Source organism: Oryzias latipes, chromosome 1 (genome assembly GCF_053564925.1).
Source record: "Oryzias latipes strain Hd-rR chromosome 1, Olatipes_Hd-rR_3.1".
NCBI classification, from domain to species: Eukaryota; Metazoa; Chordata; class Actinopteri; order Beloniformes; family Adrianichthyidae; genus Oryzias; species Oryzias latipes.
The window spans coordinates 11,461,030-11,477,463 of record NC_136237.1 but is presented as its reverse complement, the minus strand read 5'-3'; the positions used below and the strand labels follow the sequence as shown (position 1 = coordinate 11,477,463).

The following is a 16,434-nucleotide window of genomic DNA, read 5'->3' as shown; positions in this document are numbered from 1 at the left end:
GTCATATTTGCCATTGACAAACATAGTGCGCATGATGTCCGAATTGCTTTTAAAATCTAGGGCAGCAGATAGTCCCACACTATATAGTTTTTTTAGTTGTTAGAGAGTAGGAAGGGAATTTGGACCTCGACTTAGAGAGCATGCACTGATCACCTGGATGTACCTATTTGCTATTGTGTGATGTTGGGGACAGGTGAGAGGCTCCCACAGACCCTCCTCAGGCAGAGTCAGGGTGGTTGTGATTCCCCACAGTTGGTCCCCTAGACCAGTGGTCCCCAACTTATTTCCGGTTTTTACAGACCAGTTAAATATCAGACTATATTTTCCCAGACTGGTCCGAACGGGGCCGAAGTTTGTGTTGAATATTTTGAAGCTTCCGTTTTCTGAAAAACCTATTTTGCTAATTAAAATGCTTCTACAAGCAATTTAGTTTAAAAAATGTAAAAATATTTGTATATTTTTATTTCAAATGCGACAAAGATTCAATGAAACCGAGTTGTTTATTTGTAAATAATTTAATAAAAGCAACACTACAGTTTTTTTCATTGAACACCATTTTAACACCGAGAATTCAACCAAGTCTCAGATCATGTTTCAGGGCAAAAAGATTTATCTTATTTTGTTTTTACATAAATCCAGATTCATTGTGTATTTTTAACACAGGGGAACATTATCTGTGCTCACATTTAACTGATGCCTGACTAAATCACCCTTGTTGCAGGAAAATACATAAATGTCCTTTTACAAGTTTACACAAATCAGAAACAACTTCCACAAATCAGCAACTATATTTTGTGAAATCTTTATTATCTGTCAAATGTTTGCAGCTGATTTAAATTTAGTTTCTGATGAAGATTTTCCCTTTAACGTCAACATGGATGCTAACAACCGGATGCTAAGTTCAGCCGCGTCCGACTTTTTAGATGTGACGGAAAAATAAAGCAAAAATAAAAGAACACAACCGTCGTAAAACTGGTATTTTCTCAATATATAAATGTGAATCCACCGTGTCGGCAACTTGATTATCTGCGTGTGAAACATTCCCAAATCATGTTAGGCAGAGCGACATCTTCAGGTCCGTGGGAACAACCGTCTCCATAAATCCTTATTTGGAGGAAAACTTGTGGTTTTGTCCGTAAAAACCAGCTTGATTTTTCCTTGAAGTCTAAGACTCTTGTTTGGTTTCCTCTAGGACTCTTTTCTCCCCGAAAAAACTTTTTAAATACATTTTGATTGTTTGTTTTTTATTAGCTTTTAAGCGTTGGGCTACCAACTTTGCGGTCCGAACAGCTACTAAAGTCCCATGACGCGTCAAGACAGACGGATGTGGTAAACAGAATCCGGTAGTTCTCCAAACTAAATATTCCTTTAGTATCAGAAGTTAGCCCATGCATTTTTTTTGTCTGCAGCCAAGTACCAAGTGGACGACGGGGGTTGAGGACCACTGCTCTTGACGCTGTGGGATTCTGCAGAGTCCATTACCCAGACCAGGACTTTGCAGGACTGGTAAGAAGATCCGGAATCCACGAGCACAAGAACCGTTGAAGTTACACAGCCCTGTGCTTTGGTACCACTGCTCCAGAGGCCTTCAAAGGTGGGTTATCTGGGTCTTTTGGTGGGAGGTTGGCGCCAGTGTTCGGCAGCGGAGCCGCCATCAGTGTGTGAATGTGTGTGTGTGAATGTGTGTGTTTATGGGTGAATGGGACTGTGACTGTAATGCGCTTTGGGCCTTCGTAAGAAGGCCCAAAGCGCTATATAAGTATACGCCATTTACCATTTACCATTTCAGCTGGGTTTCTTTAGGTCTATGGAGCATGTCTTCACAGAGCAGCCAGTGTGTGTGTTTGGTGGGGGGTGGGGGTTGAGGCCCAGTATTTCTCTCACCAGATAAGGCGCTCTGCTTTTGGGACCTCATTTGTTTGTTCCAGGGGACCGCGCCCTGGATGTTCCTGTGGCCCAACCCATGGGCACTGGAGTGCTGTTCCCCTGCACTTTCAGAAGAACAATCCAAGGAGGACTCGGGTATTCGCTTCAGCAGCTGTAGGGAGGGGAGGGGAGGGGGGTATCAGAGTTCAATGATGCAGCGAAATCAGGGTACATGTAGTTTCTAAGCAAATGGTAAATGGTGTATCCTTTTACAGTGCTTTCTTACCCAAAGTGGGTAGTGTCCAGTCACAGTCCCATTCACACATTCACATTCACACGCTGATGGCGGCTCAGCTGCCGAACATTGATGCCAATTTTCAGAGGCAAGGTGGGGTTTAGTGTCTTGCCCAAGGACAGTTCAACACATGGGCGGACAGAACGGGCACCGTACCTGCGATCTTTCGATCAGAGGTCGACCGCTCTACCTTTGCACCATGGCCTCCCCCATTCCTGGTTTACCTGAGTCTCCCCTTTGTTCTCCAGATATTTTCTGAAATCCTCCAAGCTGCCAAGAATTCTGTGTGGCTCAATCATCCCGTCCTCATTGAACTGGAGGCTGGAGACCAAACAGGGGTTTCCTGCAGAGCGTCTGACCCCATCGGGGGGGTGAGCTGCAGCAGACCTCAGCTGCTGTGGGGGCTCTGCCCTGAGAATCTGCAGCCAAACATCCAAACACAAAAGTGCATTATAGGGCTTTTTCTAGGGGCTTCACGATGATTTGGATGAAGAAGCTGACCGTGTTCCCAGCATGATCTTCATCCTCCAGTGTTTTTATCGTCTTTGCTTCTGGAGGGAAGAGAGAACACCAAGTAAGGAGTTGCTGTGGATCCTTCTGAAACATCTGCACAAACTCTTGTTATGAGCTGCTCAGGGAACCAGCAAGAAGCTACTTTTGCAGTTCCCCAAATGACCACTGGAGGTTTCAGAAGGAGCAATAACCCTTTGACTCAAATGTAAAAATGTTAAAAATGGTGTTGCAAACTTTTCAAAAGTTCGTTGTCTTATTTGCGAAGGGCTGTTCTGAATTAATGAGTGCCAACATTTCGAGATTATCAGGGGCGTGTCCTTTTGATTGAGAAGTAGACCCATGAGTAAACTGCACAAAAGTCTCACTTTACTTTGTTGCACCCAATTTTAATAATGATTATGCCATTTTTAGCTTAAATCACAAAAACTGCCATTTTCTAGGACATAGTCTCTGCAGCATTGCAGCAGTTCAATAGAAATGTGTTGTAGGTGGGACAGTTGGCGCAGAGCAATCCCACCCCCACTTCCTATCATCCAGCTGTTTATAAGCTCTCTCGCTAGCTTACAGCCCCTCACACCCTCAACCTAACACCTAAGATTACTGGTGCAACAAAAAAGACGAGCCGTATGCAGCTGTACAGTTTTGAGCCAGATGCCAGTTTGGAGGAGCAAAACATGGACGTTCATGAATCGAGTCGTCTCGAATCAGATGCATCAGAACGGAGTGGAGCAGGAAGCTTGCAGCTGGCCGAAGTACCGTAGCTCCTGCGTCACAGGTACAAGCTTTTTCACAAGACATTTTTTGGTATGTTTCTAATTCACAACAGAATGAACAAAAAAAAACTCAGAAATACAATTTTAAGCTAAATTTTCCTTATATGTCCTCCGTTATGAGAAAAATGTCACAAGAACATGTTTAAATGTTTAGTAGAACACCCAAAACATTTTTTGTAATCAAAATAGAAAACGTTTTCATGTGTCCATTTGTACACCATTACCCCCCCCCCCCCCCCCGCCCAACTCATGGCTCTCCTTTACTGAAAACATCAACGTGTCCGTCAGTCATAAGTTTAGTATCTCCAAAACGTGATGAAGAGTCTCTGATTCAGTCTCGTCATCATTTTTTAGGCTCAGAAGAAGAGTTTAGCCTCAAAACACAAAGGGAAGGTGTCAGATAAAAAGAGATGGTAAAGGTTCGCCGACGTGTGTGTGTGTGTGTGTGTGTGTGTGTGTGTGTGTGTGTGTGTGTGTGTGTGTGCGCGCGCGCGCGGGGGGGGGGGGGTGTGAAACGCCTTATCTCTGTTTACGACGCACGTGCGCGGGTCTCACCTGCGAGGTGTGGGGGGGTTACATGGTTTCCTCCCGAGTCTCGGAGCTTCATCGTCGCAGCTGAGCGCTGAAATCCCCAAATCAAAAGCTATCAACCAAGTGTTTGTCATTACCATGGCAACGCCGCAACGACCTGCTAGGTCACTCCCATCTTTGAACGGGACACGACTCGGGGGTGGGGGAGTTCAACTTTGTTCCGTTCTAGATATCTAGATAGTTATTTAGATATAGTTATCTTGTTTTATTTCGTTTGTTCTCAAGCTATGCTCACTTTTAAATAAATAAAAAGAAGAGAAAATGTGCTGGGTCGACCTCCGCTGTCACACATAGATGAACGCGATGCGTTCAAAGTCGGTAACAGTTGTAGGGCAAACTTAAATCTGCGCCTGCGCATAGTCGAAGTCCAACAGTATTTGGAGAATGGCTTTAGCTGTGCGCAGGGTTACCTTGCAATGGGTCTGAAACCCCACACCTAAAGGGCCTCATTACTGTTGGGTGTTGGATAGAAGGAGGTCAGCTCTTATTATTCTAAGACAGAGATAGCATGCCACCCGAACTGAAACAGGAAGTTAGTTCCATGAAAAGAATTCTAGGACAAAGCAGAATTGAGAAAGGAAAGCTTTTTGGAAAACACACATTGAGCCATTAAGCTATTTTCCACAGCCCCTCTGCAACACATGTTCAAGCAGCCACTTCCAATGAAAAGTCTATGTAAAGTCCGTTTCAGGCTTCTGCTTGTCAAGTGTGAACACTATGAGCAAAACATGCATTCAAGAACATGCTAAATGTGGGTTCTTGAGCGCACGCCACGTGCGCGGTGTGTCTGTAGCTTTAGAGATAAGGTGGAGACTGGACATTCTTTGGGTCTTGTCTTTGATTTTGTTCCTTCTGCAGAAAGAAAGATCTCAAAGATCCTTGATACAGAGTTAATTTCAACTTCACAGACGGATCTTTTGATTAGTTTCAAAACTGTTCTTGCAAGAAGTCTGGTTGATCTCTGAAAAGAGTTTACTGAGAAGTTCCCATTCCAGAAAATGGATGAGTGTCATTCAGTTTACAAAAGCTATTTCATCTTGTAGAACAGAAAAGCCTCTCTATTACCGCAGTCAGCAAATATGGTTATGACAAAGAAACAGAACATTCTAAACATTTCATCAAGCCAAACTACTTCTCCAGGTATATAGACATGTGTTTTCCTCACATTTTCCACTTCAAGTGTTACTCTTTAGAGTACTAAAGACTTAATTCCTAAAAAAACTGATTTTCCTGGGTGTCTTAATGCATCCCTGAACCAGAGCCGTTAATTATTGATCAGTTCTATCATGTGGTTTCGTGTGTCTGTAACGTCTGAAACTCATAAAGGTGGTCACCTGAGCCGGCTTTCCCTGCCCACACTGTAACTAAGCAACAGCAAACAGAAGGTGCTGTTTTTATGTAGAGTGGATCTGCTCTGCTCAACATCTACTTTCCAAGCAGAAATGATCTCGCAGATTACGGTGCCTCGGCCCCACTTTGACAGCCGTGCTGTGGCTCACCGAGTCCTACGGACAGACCCTCCCGTCCAGCCCAATGACCTGCAACTGGTTCCAGACTCTGCTGCCGGGGTGGGCCGCTCCACAAAATACAGCCCGGCGGAATGGTTCTCTAATTACCAAACAATTCTTGTGCGGGCCGGTGCCGACAACCTGGAAGCCGAGAGCATCCAGCAGCTGTCCAGAACCTTGAACCGAGACAGCGAGGGCGTAACCCTGCAGACTCAGGCCGAGGGAACACGGCTGCTCGGGGAGAGACTGCAGGAGATCCATCACTGGAGGTCTGAGCTGCTAAGGCACATTGAGCAGCTGCAGGCTGACATGGAGGCGCTCCAGGCGGCGAGAACACGACTGGAAAGGGCGCTGGAGGCCACTGATACCCCATACGCCATTGCCACTGACAATCTGAACTGCAGGGCCAAGAGGCCAGGGCCAGACCTAGTTCAGGACTCTGTCGAGGAGGAGCTGCTCAAGGTTTGTTTCTAACCTAAGATTTACACAAATGATTACCATAAATATGAGCCATTTTCATCCCAAAGAGCAACACTATACTGTCCTGACTTAACCCTTATGTGGTGTTCGGGTCTGTGGGACCCGTTTTCATTTTTTATCAAAAGAAAAATGATACAATTAATTAATTTTTCAAACTCAGACTCACTGGCCTTGGCTCATTTTCTGTGAAGAACATATATCAGAATACATTTTTAATGACAACACACCGTACACCCCCCCAACACATTTCTATTACATATAAGATGTTCGGGTCCACTGGACCCGGGGCCAATAGAGGTGTGGAAATTGGTGTTTTATGTACCTACACTCTGTCCTCCACCTGTCTGGGCCTGCTGTGTGTGTGTGGGTGTGTGTGTGGGTGTGTGTAGGTGTGTGTGTGTGTGTGTGACCAGTGAGAAAGAGAGAGAGTGGCAGAGAGAGAAAGATTCACTGTAAATGTGAGTTCTGTTTCTGCACCTGCGGTTCCTGCTAAAGGTTGCAACATTGTTAGAATAATTCAAGCATCAACTCTGTTTGCTCTCGTTCTCCCGCACATTTGACCATTTGACTTTCTTGCGGGAATCTTTAATATCTCGCTCTTTATCTGCTACAAATTGGAGGCGGGACACGTTAAATATAGCTTTGCCAGTGTGGTTTCTTATCACAACTGATCAAAATGGCCAATAGACTTTCTGCGCAGAGGGCCCTGGAATTGATTTTAGAAGAGAGAGACGTTTTTGATGATGATGTAGAAGGAGACGATTCAGAAGAGGAGGTTTCAGAATTAGAGGATCACATTTCTGAAAATTCAGAGTCTGACAGTGACTCTGAAGAAGATGATTAGATTGGGGCGGCCGTGGAGCAGTGGTAGGGCGGTAGGCCCATGATCGTAAGATTGCAGGTTCAATTCCCGCCATGAGTTGAAGTGTCCTTGGGCAAGACACTGAACCCCACCTTGCCTCTGGTGGTAGGCGGGCGCCTGTGTTTGGCAGTGGAGCCGCCACCAGTGTCTGAATGTGTGTGTGAATGTGTGTGTGACTGGGTGAATGGGTCTGTGACTGTAAAGCGCTTTGTCCTTGTTGGAAGAAAGGCGCTATATTAGTATACGCAATTTACCATTTACTATTTAGATTGAGCATCAGCCAGTTCCAAAACAAAGCCATCAGCACCCAGCCACAGGACCAGGCCGTCAGCAGCCAGGACCATGTGTTGTACAGGCTAGTGGCCAGAAGGCCATGTGTTCAATGGGGCTGATGTGTTGTCTTGACTAATAGGTTTACTCTATGTGTTCAGCTTGTGTTGTGCACCTGAATGGGTTCAGTTTCTGTGTTCAAATAAATAAAAGTCAGTAGTTTTGAAAACCCTTGCTTCACTTGAAAATTTGTTTCCACTCATATCTTGATTTTAATTGATTTTCTTTATCACGTTTTAAATGAGTTATGAATGTGATCTAACAAAGGTAAAGGGCAAATATTAACCAAATATACTGATTGTAATTGGATGAGGTAAACATCTTTCGAGTATTTTAACATCAAAGTGTTTGATTGTGAGGCATTAAAAACCACAACATGCAACGGGTCCACCAGACCCACGAACACTGGCTGAGTAACAACAATATGAACACCACACAAGGGTTAAATGTCCAGGAAGAAAAAATTGAGAATAGAAGAAAATGAGTAGTTTAGAATTGTTATGAAAAATTCAGACACAAAACTACATAGGGATTTTCAGACATTTCAGATCACTTCAATGAATGCATACATACACTACATTACCAAAAGTATTCACTCACCCATCCAAATGATCAGAATCAGGTGTCCTAATCACTTGGTCTGGCCACGGGTGTACAAAATCAAGCACTCAGGCATGCAGACTGTTTCCACAAAGATTTGTGAAAGAATGGGCCGCTCTCAGGAGCTCAGGGAATTCCAGCGTGGAACTGTCATAGTGTAACGATGAGGTGGAGGCGCTGAGATCCATATGCAACTGAGTTTATTACGTGTCACAAGTGAATGATCAAGGAGCACATGAGCCCAAAGGCTGCCGATCAGGTTAGAAAAACTAAGCAATGGCGAGATTTTTTGATTTTGATTTGAAATGGTTTATTTCAAGCAATCAAATAGAAATAATACACAAAAACAATATAATCATCAGTTATACATTCATACAGTAACTAATCAAACTTAGGATAATTAGACATAACTAATAAATATTGCTTGAAAGGGAATGGAAGGAAGCGAACTTATATAATCCCACCCCGTTATACTATAACCATTTTATTACATGATTTATCAATATCCGGTTCCTAGGTTTTATCAGACAGAATTAATAGTCATAAGGTATCAATAAAGCACATGCCAAAGATGAATTACTTAAGTACTACGTCAAAAATAACTATTTTAGAAATCAACATGGCAAATGCAGCATCTGAAATATATGCAAATTATGTTGCTTTTAAAAGTCATGCTTTAAAACATAATACTATATCAGTAAAATAGACACAACACTGTTTCAGGAATTTTCATAGCAAAAATTTCATCAAGTATCAAAAGTTAAAAACATGTGCAAAATTATGCTACATTAGGAAAGATTTTTGAATCAATTTATCAATTTTAGGAGCTAGTGAAGTACTATCATCAAAAGTCAATCAATTTAACAATTTTCAAAGGTGATTAATCATTTGTTTTACTCTTTTTTTTTTTTTTTTTTTTTTTTTTTTATATAATAAAGAAATGCTGTGGGGGAAAAATAAAAGGGTCCATAAACTGTCGAATTGTCCAAGGTTGGCATTTCTTCTTTTACTGATAACAGCCGATTCTCTTGGTTTAAACAGTTAATAGTTTTCTTCCATGTTATGTCTGCAGACATTAGATTCAGGTCCATATCCTTCTTCAGCTGATATCAGCTGCGGTGAAAGTTGAGGTCAAGTTGTCTGCAGGTCAGAACTCTGCTGTTATTCAGGTTACGTCAGACATACAGAGAAAGTGATGATTCCAGGTGTCATATTTCTTGAAATTATTTGGCTCTTTGATTTATTACTCCACGTTGTTTCAGACAACCGTAATCAAGCACTTCTCAAAGTCCTTCATGGTGTTCACGACCAGAACCTTGGACCGGTCCTCTGGACCGAGTGGTTTGACGTGAATCCTGCAGCCTTTAACCCAAGTGTTCTCAATCTGCTTACGCTTCCTGAGAAGCCGTGCATGTTTTGAGATTTCAGCATTCCTTCTGGTCAGATGGTCGTTCAGATAAACAGCAGATCCTCTGAGATTTTTGCGTTGATTCATCAGAGCTAGCTTGTGTTTGAGATTCACAAACCTGATGAGGATCGCTGGTTTATCCGTCTCCTTTCTCCTGGGGAGCAGGTGGCAGGTCTCGATGGTATTGAGATCCAGGGAAATCCCTTTAGATGTGAGAAATGAATGTATTTGCTGTTCCAGCGACGCTGCACCGAACTCCGTATTAGAACTGCTAGCTACGCTAGCGCTAGCATTAGCAGTGCTAGCTCCTGCTGCATTCAGCTTCGCTCGAGGCTTGATTGGTACTCCAGTGAGAATGACATTATTCATCCTTACTTGCTGTTTCACATCGTCCAGTCTTTTCTCCAGAATCTCGACCCGGTTTTCTCGCTGCTCGTTTTGAGCCCGAAATCTTCGGAACTCTTCCATCATCTCCCAGAGCGGTGTTAGCTTAGCCGACACTTGATCCATAAAACTTTTCAGCGTTTCTTGAATAATGTCAAGAGACTTTTTGAGCTCTTCATATTCCTGGGGTTTCTTCGGGGGCATGGTCAGCTCTCTTTTTTGGAGAAAAATCAACTTTTTAAGTAATTTGAAGATAGTTGTATTCACAGAGAGGCACGCCACGCGTCCTGCTGTATAACCCTGTATAGATGAAAACATAGTCGAACAAGTTCAGGTCAAAACACAAAAAAGGCAGGAATAAGTCAAATGATGACTGTTGGAAGAGAACAAACAAGACTTTGCACCGAGCATAGTTTGGTGCCAGATTAAATACAATTGTACTGATTCCTGAATGAGGATCAGCTGTTGGAAAGTGTGGACACAGTAAGAGGTGGTTGATGGGAGATATAGGTAGTGTCCGAATTCCCAACCTAACCCCTAACTACTAAAAAACTATATAGTGTAACCCGTGTGCTATCCTAGGCACTTTGACATTGGGAGTTGGGTTATCTAGACCCACCAGACAGTGCTCTGAACCTTTTTTCTTCAATGATTTGTGATCTTCACTGGTGTCCATGGATTACATGAAATCTTTCCACCTTTATCCACCTTTGTCATGGTAGGGAAAACACGTCAATGTAAGGGTGGGGTCATCTAAGATAGAACAAGGGATATATGATTATGCGATTTCACAAAGTTGAAAGTAAAAATGTTGACAATTTATTAAAAAAATACTTTGGAATACATTTTTTTGGCAAAAATAGTTCAGATGCAATGCATTGTGGTCTATATTCGCCGATGTAGTGAGCATCGATGCACACTGGTTTTTCGCAAAGATTTCAGCGAAATTTCTAGGGCACTGGATTTTGGAATTGTAGATTCGGTCAGCAGGGCTGCACGGTGGCGCAGTGGTTAGCGCTCTTGCCTCACAGCAAGAAGGCCCCCGGTTCAAGTCCCGGCTGGGGGACATGAAAAACAGAACATCAGTGGGGGACCTTTCTGTGTGGAGTTTGCATGTTCTCCCCATGCATGCGTGGGTTCTCTCCAGGGTCTCCAGCTTCCTCCCACCATCCAAAAACATGCTTCATAGCTTAATTGGCAACTCTAAATTGACCATTGGTGTGAGTGCGGGAGTGAATGGGTGTGTGAGTGAGGACATTCTACCCTGCAACAAACTGGCGACTTGTTCAGGGTGTCCCCCCTGCCTTTGCCCACAAGTGGCTGGGATAGGCTCCGGCAGCCCCGTGACCCCGAAAGGGATAAAACGGTTAAGAAAATGAATGAATGAAAGATTCGGTCAGCACTACCAAAATGGCAAACTCACTATTTTGCGATAGTGTGAGGAGTGGAGACCAGGTGAAGGTTAATATTCAGGAGATGGCTGAATATTAAATTTGAATGCTTCACGTTACCCAAACATTTTGGACAATTCGATGCTCCTCACCTTGTGGGAACAGTTTGGACCGGGCCCCTTCCTCATCCAACATGACTGTGCTCCAGTGTACACAGCAAGATCCATAAAGACATGGATGACAGTCTGGTGTGATTACCTGGACTGGCCTACACAGGGTCCTGACCTGAGCCTCAATTTCTCTGGGAGAAGAAGTTTTTTTTAAGTTGCAAAAAAACTTTAAAGAACAATTTCAAAGACATGGGAAGCCTTCATTTAAGATTTGGTAATTCTAATGCTACGTTCACACCGGTCTCTAAAATTGCCCGTTTTAGCGGGACCGCTTCCAAGGAAAAGTCTATGCAAACACGCCTATGCGTGTTTTGAACCTCTGCGCTCAAAACTCTTACGTTCAAATGCCACTATGTACGTTTCTGCTGTCCCTTTCAAAACATGGAATGGCGAACCATTTGAAAATTGATCATGAAGGAGGAATTAACAGTCATGGTTTCTGGCCACCCAGAGTTTGATGACACCAAGTTTTTCATAAATTGAAAGAAAATGCTTTGAGCAAGATTCACAAGATTTGCAGCGCTTCCACATTTTACTACAAGCCTCTTCCTACTGTGAGTATATGCGCTGGGAACAAGTAGTGACAATCCTCTGCTAAAGGTGTGTTCAAAAACCTTTGTTCAGCGTGTTCTTGAATGTGCCACACATGCCTCATGTGTACCATTGACTATTTAGACTGGACTGATAAACCCCTCCCCCCTTTTTATTTCCTTTGTATTTTCCACGGGTGGTGTCACACATCCTCAGTCCAGTTCTTCTATACAGTAAATGGTGTATATGTAGCTTAAAGGTTAACACATAGGCTAGCATGCCTGAATTCACAATTTTTATGATTACACTTCTAGTTTTAAATACCGGTATAAAGATCCAAGTGTACATCTAGTGAAGTCATTTAGCTTTGGTTAGATTGGTTTTCAGTGAGCTTCATACAGGAAGTGAACATGGTGCTTCTTACTCGGCTCTGCACATTTTACAGGCAGCTGTAGAGGTAGAGCAGTCGTCCTCCGATTGGAACATCCCAGGTTCAGTTTCCAACTTGCCCACCCATGTGTTCAAGTGTCCTTGGGCAAGACACTGAACCCCATATTGCCCCTGGTGGTTATAAGTTGGTGAGGCTGTTGGCAGTGTTCGACAGTGGAGTCGCCCCTAGTGTGTGAATGTGTGTGTGTGGGGGGGGAGGGGGGTGTGTGAATGGAACTGTGACTGTAAAAAGGTAGAAAAGTGCTATGTGCTGTACGTATTCCCCATTTACCATTTGTTGAGACATCGTCGTGCAGCCATGTGTACGGATTTTATTTATTTATTTCCTAAAATCCCAAATGTTTTCATAGATGGAGATTTACCTGACAGTTAACATTGATTTTATTATTAAAAAAAACAATTCCAACAACTTTTAAAACCTCCTAAATGTAAACATTCTTTTTTCTTACCTTTTTAAAGACAAATCAGCAATCCAATGACATTTGAGCATGCACACATGGTTATTTTGATTAGCCACCTTTATGGTTACATGAAAAATCAACTCACTCATAACAGTCAATCAGCTTTAATGCTTTGAATCCGGGGACAGGGAAAGTTATGATGGACCACCAGGGCTTAAATAACTAAGGCACATTTAGAAAAAAAAAGAAATAATTCACATTTTGTTGATTGTTTTAACAAAAAACACAATTTAAAAAGTTTAATTTCAGTTTTGATTGTGATGAGTGGCGGTTTCTCTGCGCTCAGCTGTGTAAAGTGTATAGCAGACTGACCACGCAGAGATCCTGTCCTGCAGGAAGTGGGCCTGATCAGGAACATCCAGGCTCTCCTGAAGAGGACCATTGCTCAGGTTGCTAGTCAGATCAGGTGAGTCTGAACGTCTGCAGAGCAGTTCAGCTGCTGGCTTCCCTGTACATTTCATCTGTGTGTGCGTGTTAGGAGGAACATGGACGCCAAGCAGGTGCTAGAGATGGACTGGTCTGATAAACAGGAGGCTTACAACCTGGACGAGCGCGGCGGCGGACACAGCAACAGGAGTCCTGACACTCAGCTTCATCCCAGCTCCGCCGCCAATCATGAGCAGTGAGTCTGAGGGGGAGCAGACCTGCCGTAAATGTTTACTTCCCTTTACTTGACAACGTCTGGTCTCCTGCAGAGTCTGCAACCCAACCACATGGACAAAGTTCACACAGGACAACCTGCTCCAGGCCGCACAGGAAGAGGAGGCGTCCAGAAGGCTCAGGTGGAGTTAAGGTCAATTGGATTTCATTTACTCTTCATGTTCACTCATGTCTTTATGTTTCAGGGCGCTTGTGGAGGAAATGCTGCGTGAAACCACTGAAGACCTTATTAACCAACGTTCCACGGTGGATGGAGCTTTCAGCCAGCGCTGCCAGGAGCTGTTGGAAGCAAAGACTGAGCTGCAGATAAAGCTCACACAGGTAGAGAGATGGAAACATGTGGCTTTAGGGAACAACGGCTTTAGGCTCAGTCCTTGTGGTGTGAACAGGTCCTGCAGCAGATTGGAGAACAGGAAAAGAACATAGTGGGTCTGCAGAAGGCCATCCACCTCAAAGAGGCTCCGCTGAGAGTGGTTCAGTCCAGACTTCATCTGCGCTCGCTCAGGCCAAACATGGAGCTGTGCAGAGATCCAGCCCAGCTCAGGTACGCCGTCTCTGCCAAACTCCAGAGGCCAGGCCCCATCGTCCCACAGAGATTGATGAACTACAGCAGTTCATAAAGAAAGGAATACATTTGTGTCACTAATTGAACAGAAGTCGGTACATTTTCCAGGGCATTTTGTTTTGCAAGTTTTTCAGTCAGCTCCAAAGAATCTTAAAATAATGACATTTAGGCAACACTTTTAGTTTCTTGGATCCAGTTTCAACTCCTGCAATACCTGTTCTGTTCTTGTTGCCTGTTAATCTTTTAACACCAGAAGTGTTGCCTGCGGCACGTAAATAACACATCACAGTGACTGTGATTCCTTCATTACAGAGAGTTTACTTTGAAAACCTTTCATTCATCCAGTTTTTGCTTAATTAAAACTAGGTTTGGGGGAATAACGGGCCTTCTGGAGGATTCATTTCACATTGTAACTTTTACCATTCTAAGTGAAGGCAGTTCTGCAGATGTTTTGGTTGAGATCTCCAAGTGGATTTTGAATGTTTCCTTGTTAGTGGACTCAGAGTTCCTTAATTTCCCATGGTTTAAGAAGTGACACTTGTCAGAGGGCATCACAGCATGGTACACTGTCCACGTGCAGATCTCCTCTAACAAAGGAGAGGAGGTTCCTGCTGCAGTGCAGGAGCCTTGTTGATTTATTCTGTGTTTTATCCTCCTGTCTGACAGCTTGGAAGCAGAGGCAGCGCAGATCGAAACCACTCTGAACTCTTTGAAGCAGAAGCTGAATGAGGCCAGGATCTCCCTGAGTAACCTGGAGGAATCCCGTATGGAGCTGCAAAAAGACATCAGCTGTAAAAGCCAATCACTCTTCATTGAAGGGGAGAAGTGCATGACTCAGCGCCGGCATTTACCATCCACCTCAAGGCTGTCTGGATACTGAACCTCCGATGGAACAATGACAGCTTTCCAGATATGGAGTATTTCTGTATACACTTTTTTTCTCCATGTGACATCTTCCTCTGTTTTTCAATCACACTTCAGTCCATGAGTAAGACAGATGCCCCCAGAGGCAGAGTAAAGCACAGATTATTTGTGTGTCTTCACTTCTGTGCGGGGACAACAAGACGAGACTTCATTTCTTACTGAGGTTTGTTTTTCTTTTTGTCAGATAAATGTAGAATCAAATATATGTGATCTTATCTTTAGTTTTTATGGCTGCCCAGGAGTTGCCCTCAGAGGCTTTACTTGCCCATCATGACATGTCCCTATCAGCTGTTTGTTGTGGTCGGGGCTAGACAAAGTGACCACAAACGTCTCCGTCTAGTCGTGGTCCTTGTAGAAGGACCTCCAAAGTGGTTGACGGCACGTGAGATTTACAGTGTGTGTTTTGCTTTTCTATGACTTCTTTGATGACTTTTTATGTATTTCCTTTTGCAGTGACTTGAAGTTTTTTTGCTCAGCTTCTTTTATTTTATGTCTTTCCACTTTCTCATTTTCCCATTCATTTTTCTGATTTTAAACATTTAGTTCTGTTTCTCCAATATAACTTGTTTTTTTGCAAGATGCACACAGTCTCTCAAAAAGGACAATGTATATTTTTCTTGATTTGTTGTGGTGTTTGGGAAAAAACATTTATCTGGGTGTTATGTGTGGCTTGGTTGCTGCGTTCATCTTGTGTTTCTTAGTGGTTCTTTGTACTCATTCAGAGTCCTAACAGTCTGTGTGCAACAATAGATGCTGGTCTGTATGTTTGGGTTTCCTTAATACTGTTACTTTTTTTATGCTGCAGTTTCTTTTTTGTTGGATCTTCAAGTCCATAAAGGTTTTCTGTTTTGTTTCTAATTAACAGTCAGGTTTAGAAAAAGTAGTAATGGTCTGACATCCTTGCTGGAGGTGTTCTCCTGTGTTCGTGTCCTCCACCAGAGGGAGCTATTCTACATGATGTTACTCTGAGCTCCAAATCTACGAATAAGGAAGAAAAGGCCTAAACTAAAGTAAAGCAGGAAGATTTACTGATTGTTGTAAATTGTAAACTCATTCTTACTCATTAAATACATGAAATTAATCATCTGGATCAGTTCATTTTTGTTTTCATTGTTGGTCAACATCTACTAATCTTACTGGCATTTGTCTAATTTCTCGACAGTTTACCTAATTGAGAAAAGAAACACTAACAGCAGACTTATTACTGAAAAAGAAATTACATTTAAAATATATATGGTCTGTTCAGTTATACACAAACACATTTGACAAAAGAACATGTTGAAATTTTTCATACTCATGGGGGGTTTTATTCACCAAAATGTCACCTGTTAATCAATGTGTCATATATATATATATATAGAATGCTAGAAGTCAAATTAACTGGAAATGAGAAAAACTGTACTAAGAACCAAAGGTTTTCCAGGGTGATGTAAGTGAGAATCTGCTCTTCCTCACGTGCGCTCAGGCCACCTTTCACTGTCTATTCTGAGACCGTAGCAGCTCAATGCACTGCCACGACTAAAGACGGGAAGCTGAACTGCAGACAAACGCAGTATTTATTTCATCACACCACTAAGTATGGGCAGGGTTAGTGCCAGCACTGCACATCTGTGTGTCTGTGTGTATGCTCATCTAGAAAATGTGTGTGTGTGTGCGCTTATCTAGAAAAGTG

At 43.0% G+C, this 16,434-nt stretch overlaps 2 protein-coding genes across 7 annotated transcripts in view; one reads left to right on the top strand and one right to left on the bottom strand.

Annotated features, from left to right (window-relative positions):
• Window positions 1-4,142, bottom strand: part of mycbpap (mycbp associated protein) — a 59,158-nt gene extending 55,016 nt beyond the window's left edge. For all 6 annotated transcript variants that reach the window (XR_013651514.1, XM_078937317.1, XM_078937361.1 and 3 more), the window contains exons 1-4: window positions 4,003-4,142; window positions 2,663-2,712; window positions 2,386-2,580; window positions 1,885-2,038 (exon numbers count right to left, since the gene is read on the bottom strand). Coding sequence is in view for 5 of the 6 variants with exons in the window: in XM_078937317.1 (XP_078793443.1) it covers window positions 1,885-2,038; window positions 2,386-2,580; window positions 2,663-2,712; window positions 4,003-4,054 (451 nt within the window). In the remaining variant the exon portion in view is untranslated. The remainder of the gene's footprint in view (window positions 1-1,884; window positions 2,039-2,385; window positions 2,581-2,662; window positions 2,713-4,002) is intronic.
• Window positions 4,143-4,311: 169 nt separating this feature from the next.
• Window positions 4,312-15,843, top strand: tekt4 (tektin 4). Its single transcript, XM_004066153.5, has 7 exons — window positions 4,312-6,008; window positions 12,949-13,019; window positions 13,092-13,235; window positions 13,309-13,395; window positions 13,459-13,594; window positions 13,663-13,817; window positions 14,505-15,843. Exons 1-7 carry the CDS (start codon window positions 5,481-5,483, stop codon window positions 14,716-14,718), a joined length of 1,335 nt encoding a protein of 444 aa, XP_004066201.1. The 5' UTR covers window positions 4,312-5,480; the 3' UTR covers window positions 14,719-15,843.
• Window positions 15,844-16,434: the final 591 nt, after the last annotated feature.

Coding starts and splice junctions, on each gene's coding strand:
- tekt4 (XM_004066153.5), top strand. CDS start 5,481: ATGATCTCGCAGATTACGGTGCCTCGGCCCCACTTTGACAGCCGTGCT. Junction 13,396..13,458: donor GAGGCGTCCAGAAGGCTCAG/GTGGAGTTAAGG, acceptor TTTATGTTTCAG/GGCGCTTGTGGAGGAAATGC. Junction 13,818..14,504: donor AGAGATCCAGCCCAGCTCAG/GTACGCCGTCTC, acceptor CCTGTCTGACAG/CTTGGAAGCAGAGGCAGCGC.